Source organism: Ascaphus truei, chromosome 1 (genome assembly GCF_040206685.1).
Source record: "Ascaphus truei isolate aAscTru1 chromosome 1, aAscTru1.hap1, whole genome shotgun sequence".
In the NCBI taxonomy this organism is placed as follows: Eukaryota; Metazoa; Chordata; class Amphibia; order Anura; family Ascaphidae; genus Ascaphus; species Ascaphus truei.
The window spans coordinates 204,075,228-204,095,550 of NC_134483.1; the positions used below are offsets into that span (position 1 = coordinate 204,075,228).

Sequence of the window (20,323 nt, forward strand, 5' to 3'; positions counted from 1 at the left end):
TTTGGGGGGAGGGGGTGTTTTCAAAATGGTTTTGGGGGAAAAAAGGGGAACCTTTCACAGGTTTCACAAACTTCAGCTAAAATGTTGCATGTCTCTAGTAAGGAATAGACGCGTGATTCAGGGATTGAGTTATAATCTGAAATCATAGAAGGCAACATAAGCAGTTGAGATCTGTATTTATCATTAAAGTGGAGCAAGTACATAGCTTTTTCCTCACTCTTTAGCGTGTCGGGGATACCAAAATGTATTATTACCAGGCTGGTTGTGCCTTGATCAGGTTTATTCCATGACAGAATGACATAGCCGCTAAACAATGCTGGCAGCCTGCCAATAAGCATAAAGGCTGGTGCAAGCACTGGCAGACGTCATGTGCTTAAAACCCTATATCTTTTGAAATAAGCTTTAGACTACCCCAACAGTATATATTTATGCATTCTGTACATTAATATTTATTTTTTGTTCTTGATAATTACCAAACCATATGATACATTTATATTTATTTCCATGGTCAGACAGACTAGAGGAATTGCGGAGTAGTTGGTTAACCTTTTATCTTGGCAAAGTCCTGTCAGTGCCCGTATGGGTACAGTATTTTATTGCCCTGACCAGTATTTTTGAGAGCTCTACTATTCACAGAGCTTCATGGCCTATTAAATAACCCTGTAATGTTTTTGCAGCAATTATTACAATCCATCTAATTTGGGTAATAGAGGTAGGAACTACCTTATGTATTTAATGTGAAGAACATTAATGCCCTTTTGAGGTGGTGTTACCCAGATATTTTTTTAATTTTACCTGCTTTCCTCCTATGTGAAGTTACATTGATACGTTGTACTGAGGAGACATCAGAAGCGAAATGTTTAGACTGTAAGGTGAAATATGGGTTGATGGGACCACTTCACTTCATCATGTATTGTAAATGTCATTCAGTATTCACTGTAGGTTTCTGTTGCATTCTCACACAAGGAGAATTGTCTCTTGAGATTATTTGCTATTGATTGTGGTTATTTTCTCATTTCTAGCACGGCTATGGCCAAAGATGAGCGCGTAGATCTGGTGTCATTTACTGGCAGCACTAACGTTGGAAAGCAGGTAGCACTTCAGGTCCAAGAAAGATTTGGTGAGTTCCAGTACACAAACGTTCTTTTAATGTAGGGTAATAAGGCCGTGACGTGCCCCATTTCATATAAAGATCGACATAAAAATACTGAATCGGCATTTAGCAGTTCAGTGGGTTTATTCAATAAAGTGAGATAAAGGTGCACTGTTAAAGATCTGTTATCTTAATTATGAAGGCAATGTAGTGAATCGGTATCTAAGAGGTAAAAAAAAGTTTGAAGAAGTACCCAAATAATTCAATGTTAACACTGTGTGTTCTGGACCAGAGCCATAAGTGTGTGGACATGTAACTATACCAAGATCTAAGGAACATAGATGGTGGGTTGGATATTGAGGACTAGTTGGCAAATATGACCTTGAAAGGACATTGGTAAATATATGATGAAATGTAGGAAAATAAGACCGTATAGAAGGATGCTACTGGACTATTATAGTGATAAAGAGAGAATTAAACTACAAACCAAGCGCTCAACCTATTGTTTATGTGATATGTACAATATTAATAATATGCAATAGATTATTAGAAAATAATAAATAAAAAATTGTGACAAATGATATATCCAAACTATGCAAGGATAACCAATTAGTATAAAAGCCCAACAACCACCAAGATATGGGAGGATATGAGGGAGGCTGCCTAGGACTGAATATCAAGCCTTTCCATATAGCTATACACAAATTGATAATACAGAGAACAAAGTCCTTGGCGCACTATCAAGTACGTAAACCTGATATAATGTTCCTGGTTCTGTGTCTGAGAGGAACAGTTCGTAGATTTTCACAGGTGGTCCTCTTGATTTTCTTGCGATGGTAGGTATATATCTGAAAACAGAGAGGACAAGAGACCATTGTGCAGTACCCTCTAGTCGTGGAAATCTCATCCACACCGCTGCTAGCTACTTACATCTAAACAGATGAAGGCAGACCTTGAAAGGTATCTTTAGCTGGGGGTCTAAATCACTCAAAGGGTTGAATTGGGGTCATCACGTATATTACGCCCGCTCCACACAGATCAACCGCAATGCCCGATTGCATATAGGAGAATAAAAATGCCAATGGTGTAGTACAGTACAATTTATTAAAACAATAAAAGATCAAAACAGCCAATGCACTCACATGCTTAATGACCTTACTACACGGATTACAACGTGCCGTCCGCAGGCTTGAGGGGCTGTGCCGTGGTGTGTATGGAGGCTTGATCCCGCGTGTACCTCTTCCTTGCGGCCGCAACTCAGAGCGCCAGGTCCACCTCAGATGACGTCACCGTCCACTGCCCCCTCCCCAGCTGGTTCGAGCACACAGCAATGCGTGCAATCTAAGCTCCACCCCCTTGGGTGATGCATTGCTGTGTGCTCGAACCAGCTGGGGAGGGGGCAGTGGACGGTGACGTCATCGGAGGTGGACCTGGCGCTCTGAGTTGCGGCCGCAAGGAAGAGGTACACGCGGGATCCAGCCTCCATACACACCACGGCACAGCCCCTCAAGCCTGCGGACGGCACGTTGTAATCCGTGTAGTAAGGTCATTAAGCATGTGAGTGCATTGGCTGTTTTGATCTTTTATTGTTTTAATAAATTGTACTGTACTACACCATTGGCATTTTTATTCTCCTATATGCAATCGGGCATTGCGGTTGATCTGTGTGGAGCGGGCGTAATATACGTGATGACCCCAATTCAACCCTTTGAGTGATTTAGACCCCCAGCTAAAGATACCTTTCAAGGTCTGCCTTCATCTGTTTAGATGTAAGTAGCTAGCAGCGGTGTGGATGAGATTTCCACGACTAGAGGGTACTGCACAATGGTCTCTTGTCCTCTCTGATTTCAGATATATACCTACCATCGTAAGAAAATCAAGAGGACCAACTGTGAAAATCTACGAACTGTTCCTCTCAGACACAGAACCAGGAACATTATATCAGGTTTACGTACTTGATAGTGCGCCAAGGACTTTGTTCTCTGTATTATCAATTTGGACTATTATAGTGTAGTTGTCTCAGTGGGGTGTTAATGTGCTCAATGAATGGCTACAGAGCTATTCCTGCCGGTATATCTGTAATGCTTTAGCTTATAGCCACATTTACTGTACATGCATGTATTACATGAAAGATTTTTGTTGAGTGCTGAAATAGATTAAAAAGAATTGCAACCAACCATTTTACAACTGCAGAAGATTTCCATGCTCATATATTCTTTTTAATTATTTTTTTTTATTTTAAGGACGGAAGTTATTGGAACTCGGTGGAAACAATGCAATTATTGGTAAATATGCAACATGTATATATTTATACATTTACACTGACTCTCAGTATCCTTCAGCATTCCAGATTCTTGTCCTCTCATACAAAGATCTCCACCCAGTTGTGCTGTGCCGTAGAATATGTTGACACATTATACCTAGATGATTTAGTAATATTTATTTGTATGCACGTGTCTATATTTGCATGTCTTTGTTTGTGTGTTCAAAATAATTGTCATGGTGTGAGTTTGACATGTATTGTGATACATTTAAATTTTTTTAATATTTAACAGTGTACACCCTCTAACAGTGGTTTTCAACCTTTTTGGTTAATGGACCGAAAAATTTGTCATTCTGGGGAATGCAAACCCTCGCCCCCACCCCCAACCGCTGCGCGCTCTTACCCGATCCTTCCTCTCCCTCCTGTCAGCCGGTTGACGCGACTTCCGGTGCCCACAGGAGCAGGGAGAGTAAGGATCGCAGTGACCGGGCGGCTGCCGCTGCTGAGCTCTGGAGCAAACGGGTCACTGCAACGTGGGGGGACAGCTGGGAGTGTTGTCCCAGCTCTTCCCCCTTGGTAGCCGGAGGACCCCTGTGGGGTGCTCGCCGAACCCCGATTGAAACTCCCTGCCGTATAACTTGTTTCCTTATCTTTAATGCATAGTAACTTACTAGAAGGGATACAAGAGAGATTGAAAAGTGGAGCTATTTGGCACACCCCTGCGTGTGGGGGAGGCCTTTCCTCTTACAACTGAAGTCCTTTAAATATCATATAGTGCGGTCTGGTTTTCCCTCATTGATGTACAGTATTAATGAGCACTATTAAAGAAAATTGCACTACTAAATTTAATCAAGAAGGAATTACCGACTGTGAAAACCTCCATAAATTGAGTTGTTCCCAATGTGCTTATTAGCCTCATTTCTCATCCCGTGTTGTAGCAAATCTAAATCTCTCCAATATTATAGCATTCTCAATCTCCTGTGGCATGCTGAGACCGCTTGTAACTTCTACTGTATATTACAACACTCTGCTTGACTGATTCACTCTGCTGTAGAATTTAATTGGAGCCGGACACTGCATGATCCATCCCTATAAATGATGATTGATATATGCTTGCAAGGCTCCCTGAAGCTGTCACACTTTGGCTTTGTGTCTCATTGTATGTGCGTTTGTATCCCCAGTGTTTGAAGATGCAGATCTCAGTCTCGTCACTCCCTCTGTTGTCTTTGCTGCTGTGGGCACAGCAGGTCAGAGATGCACAACAGCCAGGCGGCTGGTAAGAAAATGATCCATTACATATTTTTTTTATTTTTTTTTTCAATTAAGCATAATCGTTGGAATACTTGAATCAAAATCGTTGTTCATTAAAAATACGTACGTATAATTGTGTTTGTTCTCAGTAAGGTGCTGATATAGTTTCGATTTCACAAGGTCAGAATGCGTTTCTCATTTCAATCCTCCTCTGCAAGCCATTCTATTATCATACATAGTGTTGTCGTCTTATTTTTACATTAACCCTTTGAGTACCGAGGGGGTCGCGGTACCAGAGTGCCGCAGCACCTCTTGCAAAGCGCGGTGCGTGGTGCAAAGTACCTGTTGTTGGTTTGCAGGAGAGCTGAGGGTCCGCGATGATGTGGGGACAACAAGAAGGGCTTTTGTGGTAGAATGCTTAGTTCTTTCTCTGCAGTGCTAGCGCCTCCATCCGCCGCAGGCTCCAGGCCCCACGACAGAACCAGTGCATACTCCCCCTATGATTGTTCAATATACTCCTGGCCTGAATTTGCAGTCACAGGTCTCTTTATTTGGCATATATCAAGTCATACAGCGAATACTCTTCTGATCCCAGGCCTCTGGGTGGTCTCTGTATCAGATATGGCTTTGGGTCTTCTCACAGTCCTTAGTGGGACTGATCACACAGTCTCACCCCGCAGGGTGAGACACAGCTTACAATTCCTAGTATTCAGAATCAGAGTTGCACACCCACTCAAGACACTGGGGAGATCTAGACTGACTACAATGTAGGTGTGTCTCTTCCTTAGAGCAGAAGGGGAGGGCACAAGGTCTGCACCCATGATTGGGCAACACACAGACAAAGTCCCACCTCCACTCCTGCCAATCAAGGAAGCTGCAGAGGGGTGGGGTAATCCCACTGCCTGCATCTACCAAAACTTGTGTGTTGGGGAGGGCAGATGAGTAGCCAGAACCAGCTATGGCTACATACAGTAATAAAATAATACTTTATTTTGGGGGGGGGGGAGCTTCCAGCAGAAACAAACAAGTGGCAATAATTGCCCAATTATCTAACTGAGCTGTTCATGCTGCTTGTGTTTAGCACTCAACATGTTGGTTCTCAAACCTTTTATTCAGAAAGGTGGTCTTTTTGAGGCAAGAGTAAAAAATAAAATATAAATACATGTTTAAAAGGGAACACATATATAGCCTGGCCTTCGGCAGCTATGTATTCTTCTGGGCCTTTCCTCTGTCAGTCCTGTTAGAACAGGTTAATTCCTTCAGTTGGTCTGTTTTGCATTTCAGCTCTGAGTATGTAGCAATATTCAGGGGCAGGCCTAAGCAACATTTGAATGTGTTAATCCAAAGGGTGGATATGGGTTGGAACACCCCCTGATGTGTGTGTGTGTGTGTGTGAGCCAATCATTATCCAGCTTTGAGTTGTAATGATTCAAAGCTAGAGACACCCCCTGAGGATATTCAAATTGAGACATATTCCCAAATTCAGTTAGTGATCAGTTAGTCTAGAGAGAGAGCAGAGAGAGATAAGAAGCCAAGAAGAGGTTTCCCCCTCTTACCCCACCTGGGCAATGAGGGGTGGGATTTAAGCTGCCTTAAACTGCCTTGAGCAGAGAGGCAGAGATTACACTATGCTGTCTGCTGTATGCTGTCTGCACACCTATACTGAATAAAGATCCGTAGAAAATAAACTGCTGTGTGTGTCCCTGTTCCTGTGTATGGAGAATTGAGTGTCAGTGAGGGTCTCTGCTCTGGAGACCCCAGGGGATCCCTACTGGCTGGAGGGATCCCACACCACACCTCCTGTCCTGGGTTCTCCCCACAACACCGCGGAGCCCTCAGCCCTCCTATATACCAGCAGGTCACAGCACCAAGACCACTCAGAGTGACCAGAAGGAGTGTACCCCCCAATCTCATGTCGGATGGGGTGCCATAGAAGGGTTACACATGGAACATATTCAGTGACTGAAGATTTTAGGTTATGTCTGTTCATCTGCTTTTTGTTCTGCAGGGTACTAAATTGGCATGCTTGTTGATTTACTGTACCTCATACGCCAGTGCCTAGGCTAAAACATTGTAAATCTCAGGATAAATGAAATGCTTGATCAGCCCAAAACTATGTATATCTCTTATTAGACAACCTTTCCACATGGAGGGAGTCTCCCAACTTTTTTTTTTTATATTGAAGACATGATATAATAGACCTGATTTTTTTTATAATGGTTGTGATTTGTATTATTTTCATAATAAATAAATTCAGTAGTGTTTGGACTAGTCACTAGTACATTTAAATAAGAACTATGAATTGTTTTATGGTTTGTAACAAATGTTATGTTTTGTTCCCATTCTGTATAGTTTTTACATGAAAGCATTCATGATGAAATAGTGGCTAAGCTGGTCAAAGCCTACGCACAGGTGCGCATAGGAGATCCGTGGGAGCGTGAGTACTTTACTGCTCAGCTATACACACAACCTGCATTATCTAGTTGTTGCCGACATGACTTGCAAAAGTCTTGCATACAAAAAAAAAAGATAATAGAAGGATCTTTCAGCAGTGTTTCTGGAATTAATAATATACCATTTTCAGTGATGTTTTTTACCTGCTGACTATATTCACCTCCTTTACTATTCCACTTGTGTAATAGATGTTACTGGCTTCGTTGAACCTTTACATATTTGGAGCAGATAAAAGAATATTAACCGTATATTTCCTGACTTTCTAGTTTACGTGTGTGTGTGTGTGTGTGTGTGTGTGTGTGTATTTTCTTGAAGCACAAAACAATAGAAAATGGCAAACTGGTATCCAATCAATGCTTCTCAATATCATACGATGTGCCAGAAAACTTCCCCATATCCCCCCTCCTATGTTACCATGTAAATCTAACCCAAATCCACAGTTGTCGAAAATTAGAGCAAAGAACCTTTATTAGAATGACGCGAACACTCTCGTTCCGAACAAATTGCTTATTATCCAGTTAATGTATAATGCAAGAACAGCACTTTCAGTAAGGTTCATGCATGTGCATTTTATGGACCAATCCTTTTACCGTGCTGCGGTCCAGTAAACCTGATATTAAAATGAGGGTTTATTCCGTAGAAATTGCAAGTTTATAAAAAAAAAGGTGCCATAAGCAAATGCCTGGCTGTCATCAAAGTTTATAGCATCGCCTGATTCTGATCTCTAAAGGCAATAAATATGTAAATCCTTTGAATTCTGACACAAGGGCACATTCAAGAACAGCTGTCTCCATATCACTATAACTTTATAATTATTATTATTATTTTTTTATATATAAATCTATTTCACATCCAGAACTCCGTGTTCCAAGCTCCTCTGTATATGTTTGACAGAGACATTTGCTTTTTTTTCTTTCTTTTCAGTTGTTGGTGCGTACACAAAGCACTATTTTCTCAGTATAAGAAAACCTGAATCAGCTTGATGACAAATTAGAAGTCCAGTCCACAGAAATATTTTGGTGCGAAACCAAAAATAGAAAAAACACTTAAATAGTGAATCCTCCCAATTTTTTTTCTCTTTTTATGAATTACATTCACATAGTATTTGTTGACTCATTAGGAAAAATAAGATAAAGTAAACACTTAATACCATATATAATTGTTAGTACGTCTTCATTTATAGTTTAATTTTTTTTTTTTTTAAATTTGGCCCCAATTTTTGTAGGAAAAGTGTCAGCCACTCATTCCAGCTGCTCTTGTTTAATCAGCAGATATCTACACGTTACAGCATAAAATTAAAGGGAATAATTAGTGTAGGCAGCACAAACCAGATGCCTTACATAATTGGAAAGTCTGTGTTCTAGTCAAGTGGAGGGCTGCTCCTTTTAAACTTGTCTGTCAAAAATATGCATGCTCCATTGGAAGAGCCCAATTTTGTGTTATTTAGGCCTGAAACTTTCTGAACAGAATTGAGAACTCCAAAGTATACACACTGGAAGAGAGGATGGAATTAGGTGTTAAAATGGGGTTTTCAAATACCTGAAGAGCCTAACGAAGCCACAATATGGAAGCTTTATTTCCTGTGACGATAGAACATCATGGCAAGAGGTCATGCTTCCTTACATCCTGATGGCAGTAGATCATTTGCAACTGTTGGCAAACATTCATTCAATAATGGTGACATGAATTCGGTGCATGGAAAAGATTTCTGGCAAAGCTCATGGGTACAAATACATTGAAAGGATTCAAAAATATTTGAGAGACACGAGAACCTTGCTGGGATAGAATAGACTTAGGCTAGGTCCCCGCTAGCACTGAGCGGGCGGCGCTTGCAGAGGAGACTTGCATATATAGATATATGTAAGTCCCCCCTCACACGTCGCGCGTGCACACACGCTCAGCCACGATTGGCGCTTACATAATCAAAAAAACCTATACTTCCCCGCGCGCTCAGCTGGCCTGCAATGCCGCCTGCCCTCCCCCCCCCCCCCCCCCCACGCGCTTGCGTAATCGGAGGACACCCGGCGCTCATGCTTGGAGCACTCTCGAAGCATGAATGCGCTCAGCGCCAGTGGGGACTTGGCCTTAGATCTGTGATAGTCTATGGTACTGTAGCAAGTAAGGACATTGCACAGATTGATAGACGCCAATCTGGCCCACCAATCATCAATGCCTATCTCTTATGTTAATACAAAAAAAAGTGGTTTGATTTCCTGTCTCTCAAACTTCTTTCAATGGATTTCTACCTTGGCTGCAGGCCATCCATACAGTAGCTGTTTCCCCTTAATCTCCATTTTGGGTTTTTGCTCAGTGCTGAGCATTCTTCTTACCGGTAGTATTACTCCAAGACCAAACCTTTTAAATTGTTTAACTGTATACTTATACTTTTTTTTATTTTTTTTGTTATATAGCTGACACGTTGTATGGGCCACTCCACACTAAGCAGGGAGTGAAAATGTTTGTTTCTGCAGTTGAGCAAGCAAAATCAGAAGGTGGTACAGTTGTCTATGGTGGTAAGGTATGTGTGTAAAGAAGCATTGGGAGATGTTGCATTCTTGTTTTTTGGTTTATCTGATGCTAGGTGTCTTCCTGTTCCATTTCCAGTGCGGCAGTGTCCTCCAGTATTTTGTATCTGCTGTACTATATATAACAAGCTTGTTCAGCTCTGCCTGTACATTGGTGAATTACCACTTACTTAATCACATTTACTTGCGTGGCCAAGTGAAAGAGACTGGAATAATTGTCAGCCACAAACTCATTGGTGTTTTGCAAATCATATGGTAGAAAGTTGTTTGACAACAAAATATTTGAAATACCATTGTTATTTCGGGAAAGCATTATATTTTGAAAATAGTTGCATCTATCACGTACACAGAAACATCATCCTTTTGCATTTTAAATAATTGTCCTTTGGAATTTTTATCTTCATAACATTCAACACTGCATTAGCAATTGAAGCATTTAAAGTACATATATTAGAAATAATGACGTTTTGAACATCAGCTACTTCGATATGGTAGTAGAATCCCATGGGGGAAAGGCAAGAGGTGCACTGCAGAAAAAATAATACGGCTGGATCGCTCCGAAAATGTAAGGAAAATATTTGGTCAACGGCAACATAAGATTTGAGACCTTGATGAATAGTGAACAAATGGAACATTCTCAATTCTTATTTTGAAAGAGCGTGACCTGTTTAGGATATGTCACATGTCAGATACCAAACTTACCAATTGGGTCAAAGAATTGTGTAGTGGGTGAGTACATGAGGTATCCAGCAATTCAGATTGGTTCATTGTGATTACTTGTGGGCATTAATGTGGATTATCAATTTGCAGCGCAATTCCTTTTGCTAGACCTTCTTACACCACTAACTGGGAACAGATGGATATGTAGTAAAGTTTACTCTTAGGACTTATAACCTGGACCTTGCATGAGCTTTTTAATAGGATGCCACATCCTTTTTAATAGGATGTGGCAGTTACCTTTTACGTTGTTCAAAGTCCTAGTAACCCTATTAACAGTACACATGAAGAAGAGACCTATCTGTAATTTCTGTACGCTATAATGTCACATCTTGAGATGCTGAGATATGAAGGGAATTGCTGGGATTGGACATTCATTTTGATCTGTTTTGTATTTTTTTTTTCTTTCTAACTCTAAAGGTAATTGATCGTCCAGGGAACTATGTTGAACCAACAATCGTGACTGGACTTCCTCACAGTTCGTCCATTGTTCACACAGAGACCTTTGCTCCCATACTTTACGTTCTAAAATTTAAGGTACCTTTGTCTTCCCAAAGTTTGTAATGGGTTGAAATTTGCTTTCCGCATAATGTTTCCCTAAAACTTTTCAGTAACAGAGCAATGCAAAGTATTATTGTCAATTATTCATCTTTGCAAGTGTAGATTTATAAAATTGCAATGGCTATTATTCGCATGTATCCCACTACTGAATCTACCCCCTGTGAATGTAACTAAAATATTGAAATGTTTGACTTTTTAAATGTGTTTTTCCTGCTGGAGGTGCCATTGACACAGTGAAGTGTTGTTTCGGTTTGGAAATTAAAACGTGAACGGAGAATAGTAATATGGGAGACTTGCATATCTGGAGATCATGATGATGATGTCATGACATGGTGTCACACAACATGGTTTTTTTTGCCAATGAACCCTTTTCGTGCTAGAGTACACGGCCCCTCCGTCACAGCTCAAGATGGCCAATAACCCAGAAACAGAAGAGAATAAGCCCCCCTCTTCAATTTCCCTTCACTGCCGATCATGTCCTGCACTCCCCCCATGGGATGGGATTGTATATTCTAATGACTGTATTTCTCTTTGAAGTCTGAAGAAGAGGCTTTTGCTTGGAATAATGAGGTGAAACAAGGCCTATCAAGTAGTATCTTTACAAAGGATCTGGGAAGGATTTTTCGCTGGCTTGGGTATTTATTATTATTATTATTATTATTATTATTATTAATAAAGCTAATAGAATAATCATCATTAACAGGGTAGTTGGAGGTTTAACTTGGTGCAACTAAAGTAATCATGACTCTATTGTCCACAATCAACCGTTGTTCTTGAGGGATTGATTGCATGATTGGCGCCTCTCATAAAAATGTACATGTTGCTCTGTATGACAATACTGAACATTTTCCTGGCCTGTAACAGTATATTGATATAGTGGAGTTCCTGCCTTTGGGTGCATAATATTGTCCATCAGCAGAGCCCTCACCCACGCTGTTGGTTTCCCTATGGGTGTTTGAAGACCGTTGGGATTAAAGACAGGCAGCAAAAGTTACCAGCATTGGTTTTTAAACTCCAGTGATATTTAAAAAAAAAATATATATATTTGATCTTACTGTTCACGTAACGTTGGTCATAACATGTTCTGCTTTATATTTTCTATGCCTGGGATGCATCTGATCATGGTGCTAATGCAGCATAATATCCCATGTGGAAAGTGTGTGTTGCTGCTTTATGCAATGTTCCTGTTCTATTACTCCCAGAGACTGCAGGTTGTGAAGAGTAAATCCTATATGTTTTACCCATTAGGCCAAAGGGTTCCGACTGCGGTTTGGTGAATGTCAACATTCCTACCAGTGGGGCTGAGATAGGCGGCGCATTTGGTATGTTTCCCCCATTAGTGTGCTCTCAACTTCTACGTATTTTATCCATCACATGGATTGATCTGTTTTATGAAGGTTTGAGGTGCCTGGGTCGCTATTGTTGCAGCCTCGTGGGTAGTTACTAAGATGATACTATTGCTCTAAGTTAGAGATTGGATTTGTGAGGTTCATGTTGTAAGTTTTTCTCGCATCTGGCTGCTTGGCATGTGAGGTTAAACCACATAGCCGCCAGATTGGCCTCTAACACAATGCAATACATTTAAACCATTTTTATCAATTGGCAGTCCAGGGGATAATTTGGATTTTGTATTTTCAAATACCACTTTATTGAAAATTCACTATTGTTGGCGTCGTTGATCAGATCTGAAATATGGCATTCATTTGTAATAACTTTTATGTGGTGATTGAGTATTGTATGCCCATAAACAATATGAACTCTAGACGCAAGGACAGGAAGAAGAAAAGGGGAAAAAAATATCTATAGTGCAGTATATTGTATTGGCTCGATCTAAAACATATGTTGGTTGCATTCACAAACGTAAGATGTTCTGAAAGCATTGAAATGATGCACCAATCCTGGTGTCTTCAGCTCTCCTTTCGTTGGAGTAAGTCTAACCTTATCTGGTGATTTTATTGTTTCTGCCTTATTTCCTTGGCTTGTGATGGCAGCAACATTTAAACTTTTCTGTCTACAGAGAAAATTGTTCAAATTGCTTTAATCGCCAAGAAGATTTAGGTTGGATCATAAAACCGCTCCAGAGCATTTAGTTACGGTGACGAGTTTGGACATAAAAAACAAAACAAAAATAAATATTTATCGGAGGTATCAGTCACCTATAATTAATTGCAACATGCAATCAGCTCACTTTAGAGGGACTGCCCCTTTAAAAGAATGTCGGACACTTAATTACATTTACATATTTACTAAGCGGTGTCAAACTATAAGGTACCTTGAGGCAGCAATCCTCCCACCTACATTTACAGAGTTTGTTTACTTTGATTTGATCTGAAATTTACTTTTAAAGCTCCCAGAGAAAAATACTTGAATGGGAGAACTTTGAAGTCCATAGTTGGCCACAGTCACCAGGAGATGAGGGTGCAGCTTACTGGTGGCCAACTTGTTTTTTTGTTTAGTTTTCCTACTGGTACAATATTTAACATTTGTTCTACATATTATTATTTGTTTTAAGGCGGTGAAAAGCACACAGGTGGAGGGAGAGAGTCAGGCAGCGACTCCTGGAAACAATATATGAGAAGATCTACTTGGTAAGAGTGAAAACGTACTAGCAATGAAAAAAATCTAAATGAAGGTGGCACTCATTGGTTACATTTCTGAAGTGATTTATTTTTCTATTAAGTAAAGGTTGTGATTCCTTGCCAGTTCTTTCCAAAATGTTTTGGGGGAAGAAAGCGGGGAACTTGAAGAACAAGCTGGTAACTGATGATGGGTCAGGGAGCTAGGCGTATGAGCCGAAATGTTGCGCAGCTTGACTAGATACTTGAGGGGTTTCTTCTGGGTATAACTATTGAAACCGTACAATATGTGCATTACCTTGTTAAATAACATGGTGTTTTGATCTCTTGAATGAGAGGAAACTGTTACTTGAGAAATATGTGCAATGGTAACGGCATTGACAGATTTGTAAAGATTTACAACATGGCCTAAAATGCATTCTCAAAATTATTTACCCAAAATTCGATTTCCAGTGAAACATTTTGAAATAACTGATAATGTTGCCAAATTAGTAAACGTTCAGCGAAATATCACTAGTGAGCAAAACCTTGGCGTGCCCTGTTTAGTGTCGGCATTAAGCAAAAGTAGTCATTTTATTTATTTAGATTATTTGGCAAATTAGCATTACCCAATGATACTGCAATGCACATTTGCGAATCACTTGCACAGTGACTGTGCCGTGGCTTTCCCCCCCGTCTCCAATGGGTCAAATTTTGCATGGTTCTTAGAAGCTTATGCAAAAGCTTCTCACATCTCTAAAATTCCTTGAAAGCATTTTTTAAAATTCAGGAATACACGGGTATCTATATAAAAAATAAATTTGTGAACATAGTATATAAAATCACATTTCTTTCATTATTCACAAGCGCTATAGGGTTGATCTCTTAGTGGCATTTGACAAAGCTGGATTGGAAAACTGATGCTATAGGACTGAAAAACTAGACCTCCCAGTTCACAACCATTGTATGATTTAGGCCAATTATTTTGTTCCCCAGTTTGCTCTTCTGTGTTGCTGAACAGCGCTGGTTATTGTAGTGAAGTACAGGATTTTCCAACTCATTCATGTTTTCTTCCAAGATTGTAAGAATACAGATTAAAGGTTTGATGTAATTTTTGAAACGTTTTATTTTATTTTTAGTACCATCAATTACAGCAAGGACTTGCCATTGGCACAAGGCATCAAGTTCCAGTAAACCACCTGTAGATGACACTGTGACTTGCTGACATCAAGATCAAGCATTAAAACAAAGCATCCATAGCTAAAGGAAATGTTTCTTTTTACAGAATCCATTCATAATGACAAATTCCATGCCTTTTGACAAGTAGTATGTTCTATGTACCATCTGCTTTAATCCTCCTATCCCCATCTGCAGGAAGTGTCCAAACCTGGTGCTAAACTACAGCATCAGTTTAACATAAAGAATCCCTTTTGGTTTCTTCGGGAATCTTCTTCCTTGATGTAGGGCTTTTTGGAGCCGGGAGACCGACAAATGCGCCCTTTACAGAATATGAATCCTTCTGTCCCCTATAACAAAAATAAAGTTGTTTTTTGTATTTTGGAACACGTGTTTTTAGTCAAACTACTTCAAATGTGCTACTGTAAATCTTGGTTTTCACTTGCATACTAAAAGATCATTTCTAAACATTGTACATAATACATTATATTGAGTAATAGAAGAGATTGCTCTAATAGAAAAGTCCTGGAAAATGTACAGTTTGTATTGCTGTGCCACTTACAGTATCTATTCTCTGATAGTGATTACGACTTGAATAGTGTCCCCTATCCACCGACAAGCAATTTTGTTCATGTTATACAAGCATTCCATCCAATTCTGCTATCCTACGTTACACTGACCGTATGCAGCTTGCCAACCTCTGCTTCCCAGTTTCCATATGCAAGTATAAAAAAAATGTCCGAATAAATAACATTATAGTGACTTAACCTTAACTGCTAAATTGCTTCAAGTATCAAAGCGTTACTGTAGAGCTACAGAATGTGATATTAGTCATGTTCTTCTTGGGGTCGACATTGGCTATAATACGTATATGAAAGAAATCCGATTTGTAACTTAAAACTTGGGAAAATGTCCCTATAGAAAGGTACAGTAGGTAGTAGCTCACTAAAGAGTAGGAGCTGGGGAAGCGTTACCCGATATGTATTAAATAATGCAGCATTGGCTTTTTCCAGCTTTTATTAAAGTGTCCGAGGTGCTGTACATATTACTCCCTATGAGCTTTGAAATATGCTTACTGTGGGGTGAAAAGCGAAAACTGGACCTCTAAGTTAAATGTGTATTTACTTTTAAGCAAAATATTAGTTACACTGAAGGCAAAAATAATATCCATGGGACTTAATTTAGTTTTTAACAAATCTGTAAAATAGCTGACATTATGAAATAACATTTGCAAGACCTCAGCAACCACTGATCCTATTAATCTGTGTGGTTTTTAAGTGAACTATTCTAACATGCTGGGCAATAAGCAATTAAACTTGCAGATACCAATTGATACACAACTAGAACAAGTTTGTGAAAGTGATGCGGACGATACAACATGATGGCCTTTTAGCTGAACACATTATGCAGTCATACTAGACTATCTTGTAATTAATATAAGGTATTGGTCAATAGGACTTATTTCTGTTCCATGTTTTTCACAATTCCTTCAATACCAACTTTGTTTTTGGTTCCTACGGCGGATGGGCGATTGATTCACCAAAATCTGAAACTACTGAACAGAATAGGTGCTGGACTCCTGGTTCTGATCTCTATACCTGTACCGAATAGGGTTGTCAAGTGTCCAGTATTGAACAGCACTGTCCTGTATTTGGACACTGTCCAGTAAAAAATTAGAGGTAATACTGTATATGAATGTGGCTGGTATTACCTCTCGGGACAGTGACCTGAGTAGGGCTGTTGCCAGGGGGCTGGGCAGATTCCTCCATCCTGCAGACAACGAGGTGGTGTCAGGAGCTGGGGGGTGGGGACCAAGGAGAGGAAGAAACAGCATGGAGCGGTGAGAGGTGGCTCGAGCACATCGCGCCTTTCACTATTGCATCCAGTATTTTTTGGAGAAGCCACCTGGCAACACTAGCATGGAAATGACCTGCCTAAGCCTATGGTATTTTGCCCCTCCCTCTGCTTGCATTTCATGTTGGCAGGGGAAGGAGGGATGGTTCGCTGAGCATTACAGGCAGTGCAGTGTGGACTGTGCTGTTTGCTGAAGAAATGAGCAACAATAGGGAGACAGACTTGTGAAAGGGGTGGGGGAAGCAGGAGGAAACCACCTTACACCTCTAGAATCCTCGTATGATAACATGACTCGGGGCTGGCAGCACCAAAGATTAATAAATGGCAAATGAAGTACACTGCATGTTTCCAATTTACCTTTTAATTTGAGATAATTGGTTTAAAATACATGAGTTTGAAACTTGTAAGACATTTTACTTTTAATCAAGAATGTATATGGATTATTCTATAGGAGTGGTATACAATAGCTGTCATTCACTTTAGCTGGAGGTTGCTCATATTGCAATTGTGGCTCTACTTTAGATTGTCATGCATTATACATTCCCCAAGCCTGATTTGCACACAACCCTTAATGTTTTCTATGTTGTCTTATACTTGCTTGGTTAAGCATGTACCCTATATACCCCCCCTTGGAGTGTCAACTTTACATTGGCAGGTGTTACTGCATGCTTACATCCAGTGCCTACCCCCACCATTAAACCTTACTCTCCTTACCCATGGAAAACATCCCCATCTTTTCCTTCCATGACCTTAAAAAGGCCCAAGGGCTATTTTGCCAATGCTGTGCACCCTCCTGCAGTACACAAACCTTGGTGGCTTTCTATTAACACTGTGCCCTCTTACTTTTCTAAGGCCGTGATTATACCAAGCACAGCATGTGGCGTCACCCGGAATGCCGCCGCACAGCGCCAAAACAAAGTATGCATCCCCGGAAAGTGTTTATATCTACCGTGACTGTCGCGCCGCTTGCTACTGCAATGCGGGCGGCAATTGAAGAGTTTTCCACATTTGTTTTCTGGTTGCGACAGCTGCGTCACGTGACACAGCCATCCAATCAAAGAACAGATGTCCGCCTTGTCTCCCCCGCAGTCGCGTGCACAGAAGCATGTGCTTGTGCACGTCGCCCTGTGACATCACAGATTCACACACCCATTTTGCATAATCGTAGCCTAAAAGCTGCAGTGCTTCATTGAGTGTATTGCCTGCTCATATAGGGTTTTTGACACATAGTGGTGGGTTTTGGCACTGGGCACAACCACTTCATTATCTACCAAGGGCTGCAGACAATGTCTTTTTTTGTCAAGCATTTAAAATCTGTTACTTCCCTGAGAGTATATATATGCTCAGATGAAGACCAATGCAGAGGTAATGGCAAGAACTGACTGACCCTGTAAGGTTTTTGTCCGAGCACTGCTTTACACTTTGAGTTGGAATAACCAACAGTCGTTTCAAGGCTTCATATACAATGGTCAGTAAGAATGAGGTGATTTGTACTTTTTTTTTTACAAAGCTATTAAACCTTTTTCTCCCCTACTCATACTGTACAGACTACTGGATGGCTTATGTTTATCATGTGGGTAAACTGGGCAAGAAACCAAGCAACCTTTGCAATACTCATGCCTCAGACATTACTCATAGGTAAGCACCTCGCCTGTGGAGCTCAGTGAGCCTCGACATCCCGGAGCCTGCATTCAGTGATCCTCTCGCTTCAGCAGGTTGTCCTGCTTGCTGATAAAATGATTCCAACACCCAAGTGCATAGGTTTGTTGGTGATAATAGATCTGTCAATCACCAGACTATCTTTAGGATAGTTGAATTTTCACTTAATGCATCGGACAAGAGTATTTGCTTTTATTAGTCCCAGCTTTCATTATTGAAAAAGCTTAAAGCCGACATCTTATGAAGGCCAAGAAACTACAGTATAGAGATTTTCTAAAATTGAAACTTCCATTTATTAAAAAAAATAATCCAACCATTAAATTTTTGGATAGTGTTTTACAGAAGGGCAGAATGTAAAGCTGTATCTAGAATATTTTATTAAAGCAGCAATACTACATCCCTCTCTCCTCCCCCCCCCCTTTTTTTTTGTATAAGTAAAGCATGGGACAATGTATAATTCTACATTCTTACCTAAGCTGGCAATCGTTTGGTGCATTATGTCAAAATCCTGTGTGCCAAAGGCTGCGCTTATAGTACCGGCTACAGATGACATGACCCGTCTCCGTAGGCGTTGTAATTTGAGTTTTGGAGACCGTCTCTGGCTACAATGGGAGTGACGTCAGACAAAGGGGGAAGGCAGGGGGGCGGAGACGAGCAAGGGGGAAGGCTGAAACAGAGAGGAGTTGTAATTTCTGTTTGTATGCTGAATTTATTTTACTTTTACATTAAATTACGAGAGAATTTACTATTTTAAAGTTGTTAGTATAGTGTGTTTCACTTGACAGACAATCACACACAGGGCTGCCAACAGAAATCATGGGGCCCAGGATAAATTAATGGATCAGCCCCCCCCCCCCCAACCCATATAGCGCACCTAACACGGCACAAATATTTTTTAGCGCGCAACTTTAACTCAACTGTTTTCTTATTGTAATACGGAAAAAAAAACCCATTACAATCTGCAATCTGTTTATTTTTATATTTTAAACAAAAGACAGATGAGTGACTGGGTGGGTGCTGCTTCCTTGCTCACCAGACGCTTCCACCCCACCAGCCCCGCCCCCCCCACCGCCCGTGGCGGGATGTCGGCTCGGGGTGGTGTGGGAGGTACGTGACGGGGGGGGGGGCGGGGGGGAGGTTGAGACCTGTGGGCTAATTCCACAGGAGGCAGGCGTGGGCTCGCCACGGCGCTTCCCCTCCGTCTCATGTTGGGAGTGGGGGTGAGCGGGCCAACAGGTAGCAGGCTGGACACTCTGCTTTCCCTGCGCATGCGCGCCGAGACCACAGCTCTGCGCACGGGAATTGCCGCCTTTTAAAAAAAAATAAAACTGACACGGCAGTGCAGGGGGCCTGGGTGGCCGGGCCCTCTGACTCACGGGGCCCGAGAAGCCAACCTCGGGCATTTTACCAACGAGGCAGACCTGGTTAGGGTCCGAGTTATTTGCCACTATATTGATTGAAGCCTAAGGGTGAATCACTTCTCATACACCACTACTGGATAGTTATTACCCCACTTGGGTTCCCCCAAGAACATATACGCAACATAAAAATTGGTTTTGTCAGTCTTTCTAGACATTTTACTCTGCATCATAACAAGGACCCATCGTCACTTCTCTTTAAGGTTATTAAATATGTCCCTAGGAATAGAAGGGGTGGGGGATAGGGTTAAGGAACTTTCTATGCAAGAGACCTTCTGGATACATAAGCTTAACACTTTGTATCCAGGGGGTCTCAATGAAGATATCGACATTTGGTCCTTATATTAAAAACATTAAATAATACTTTGTCTGTAAGAGTACAAAAAAAATTCCTTTTCTGATCCATCTGTGCTTGTCCTAATATCCTTTTATTGCTCTGTCCGTTAAGTATATTTTATTGTTTCGTGCCTCTTTTTCAAGAATCATTAATTGCTCACTCTTTATGTATTACAAGTGTTTTCCAATCTAGTTTTTGTTTTATATTTCATATTTTAACCACCTTTACTTTTCCATTCTAGCGTCATTTCGCCCAATTCATTTTATAGTGTTTTATTCAATGTTTTTCTTTCAAATAAAGTTGTGTATGTTGTCACAGTTACCCTCAGTGGTACAATGTATTTGGTCATGGGTCATTGACGCCACCCCGCTCTCACTGTATTGGCTGGAGGACCCGAGTTGCGGGCCAATCGGGTGTGAGTGTGGGGTATTTCAATGCCTTATGATTTAATGTTTGTTAT

At 40.8% G+C, this 20,323-nt stretch overlaps 1 protein-coding gene across 1 annotated transcript in view; it reads left to right on the forward strand.

Annotated features, from left to right (window-relative positions):
• Positions 1–14,982, forward strand: part of ALDH7A1 (aldehyde dehydrogenase 7 family member A1) — a 28,508-nt gene extending 13,526 nt beyond the window's left edge. Inside the window, exons 9-18 of the mRNA XM_075600521.1 lie at positions 1,023–1,120; positions 3,337–3,378; positions 4,538–4,632; positions 6,960–7,044; positions 9,473–9,579; positions 10,724–10,840; positions 11,402–11,499; positions 12,113–12,186; positions 13,377–13,452; positions 14,559–14,982. Of these exons, the coding sequence (XP_075456636.1) occupies positions 1,023–1,120; positions 3,337–3,378; positions 4,538–4,632; positions 6,960–7,044; positions 9,473–9,579; positions 10,724–10,840; positions 11,402–11,499; positions 12,113–12,186; positions 13,377–13,452; positions 14,559–14,613 (847 nt within the window). The 3' untranslated portion in view covers positions 14,614–14,982. The remainder of the gene's footprint in view (positions 1–1,022; positions 1,121–3,336; positions 3,379–4,537; positions 4,633–6,959; positions 7,045–9,472; positions 9,580–10,723; positions 10,841–11,401; positions 11,500–12,112; positions 12,187–13,376; positions 13,453–14,558) is intronic.
• Positions 14,983–20,323: the final 5,341 nt, after the last annotated feature.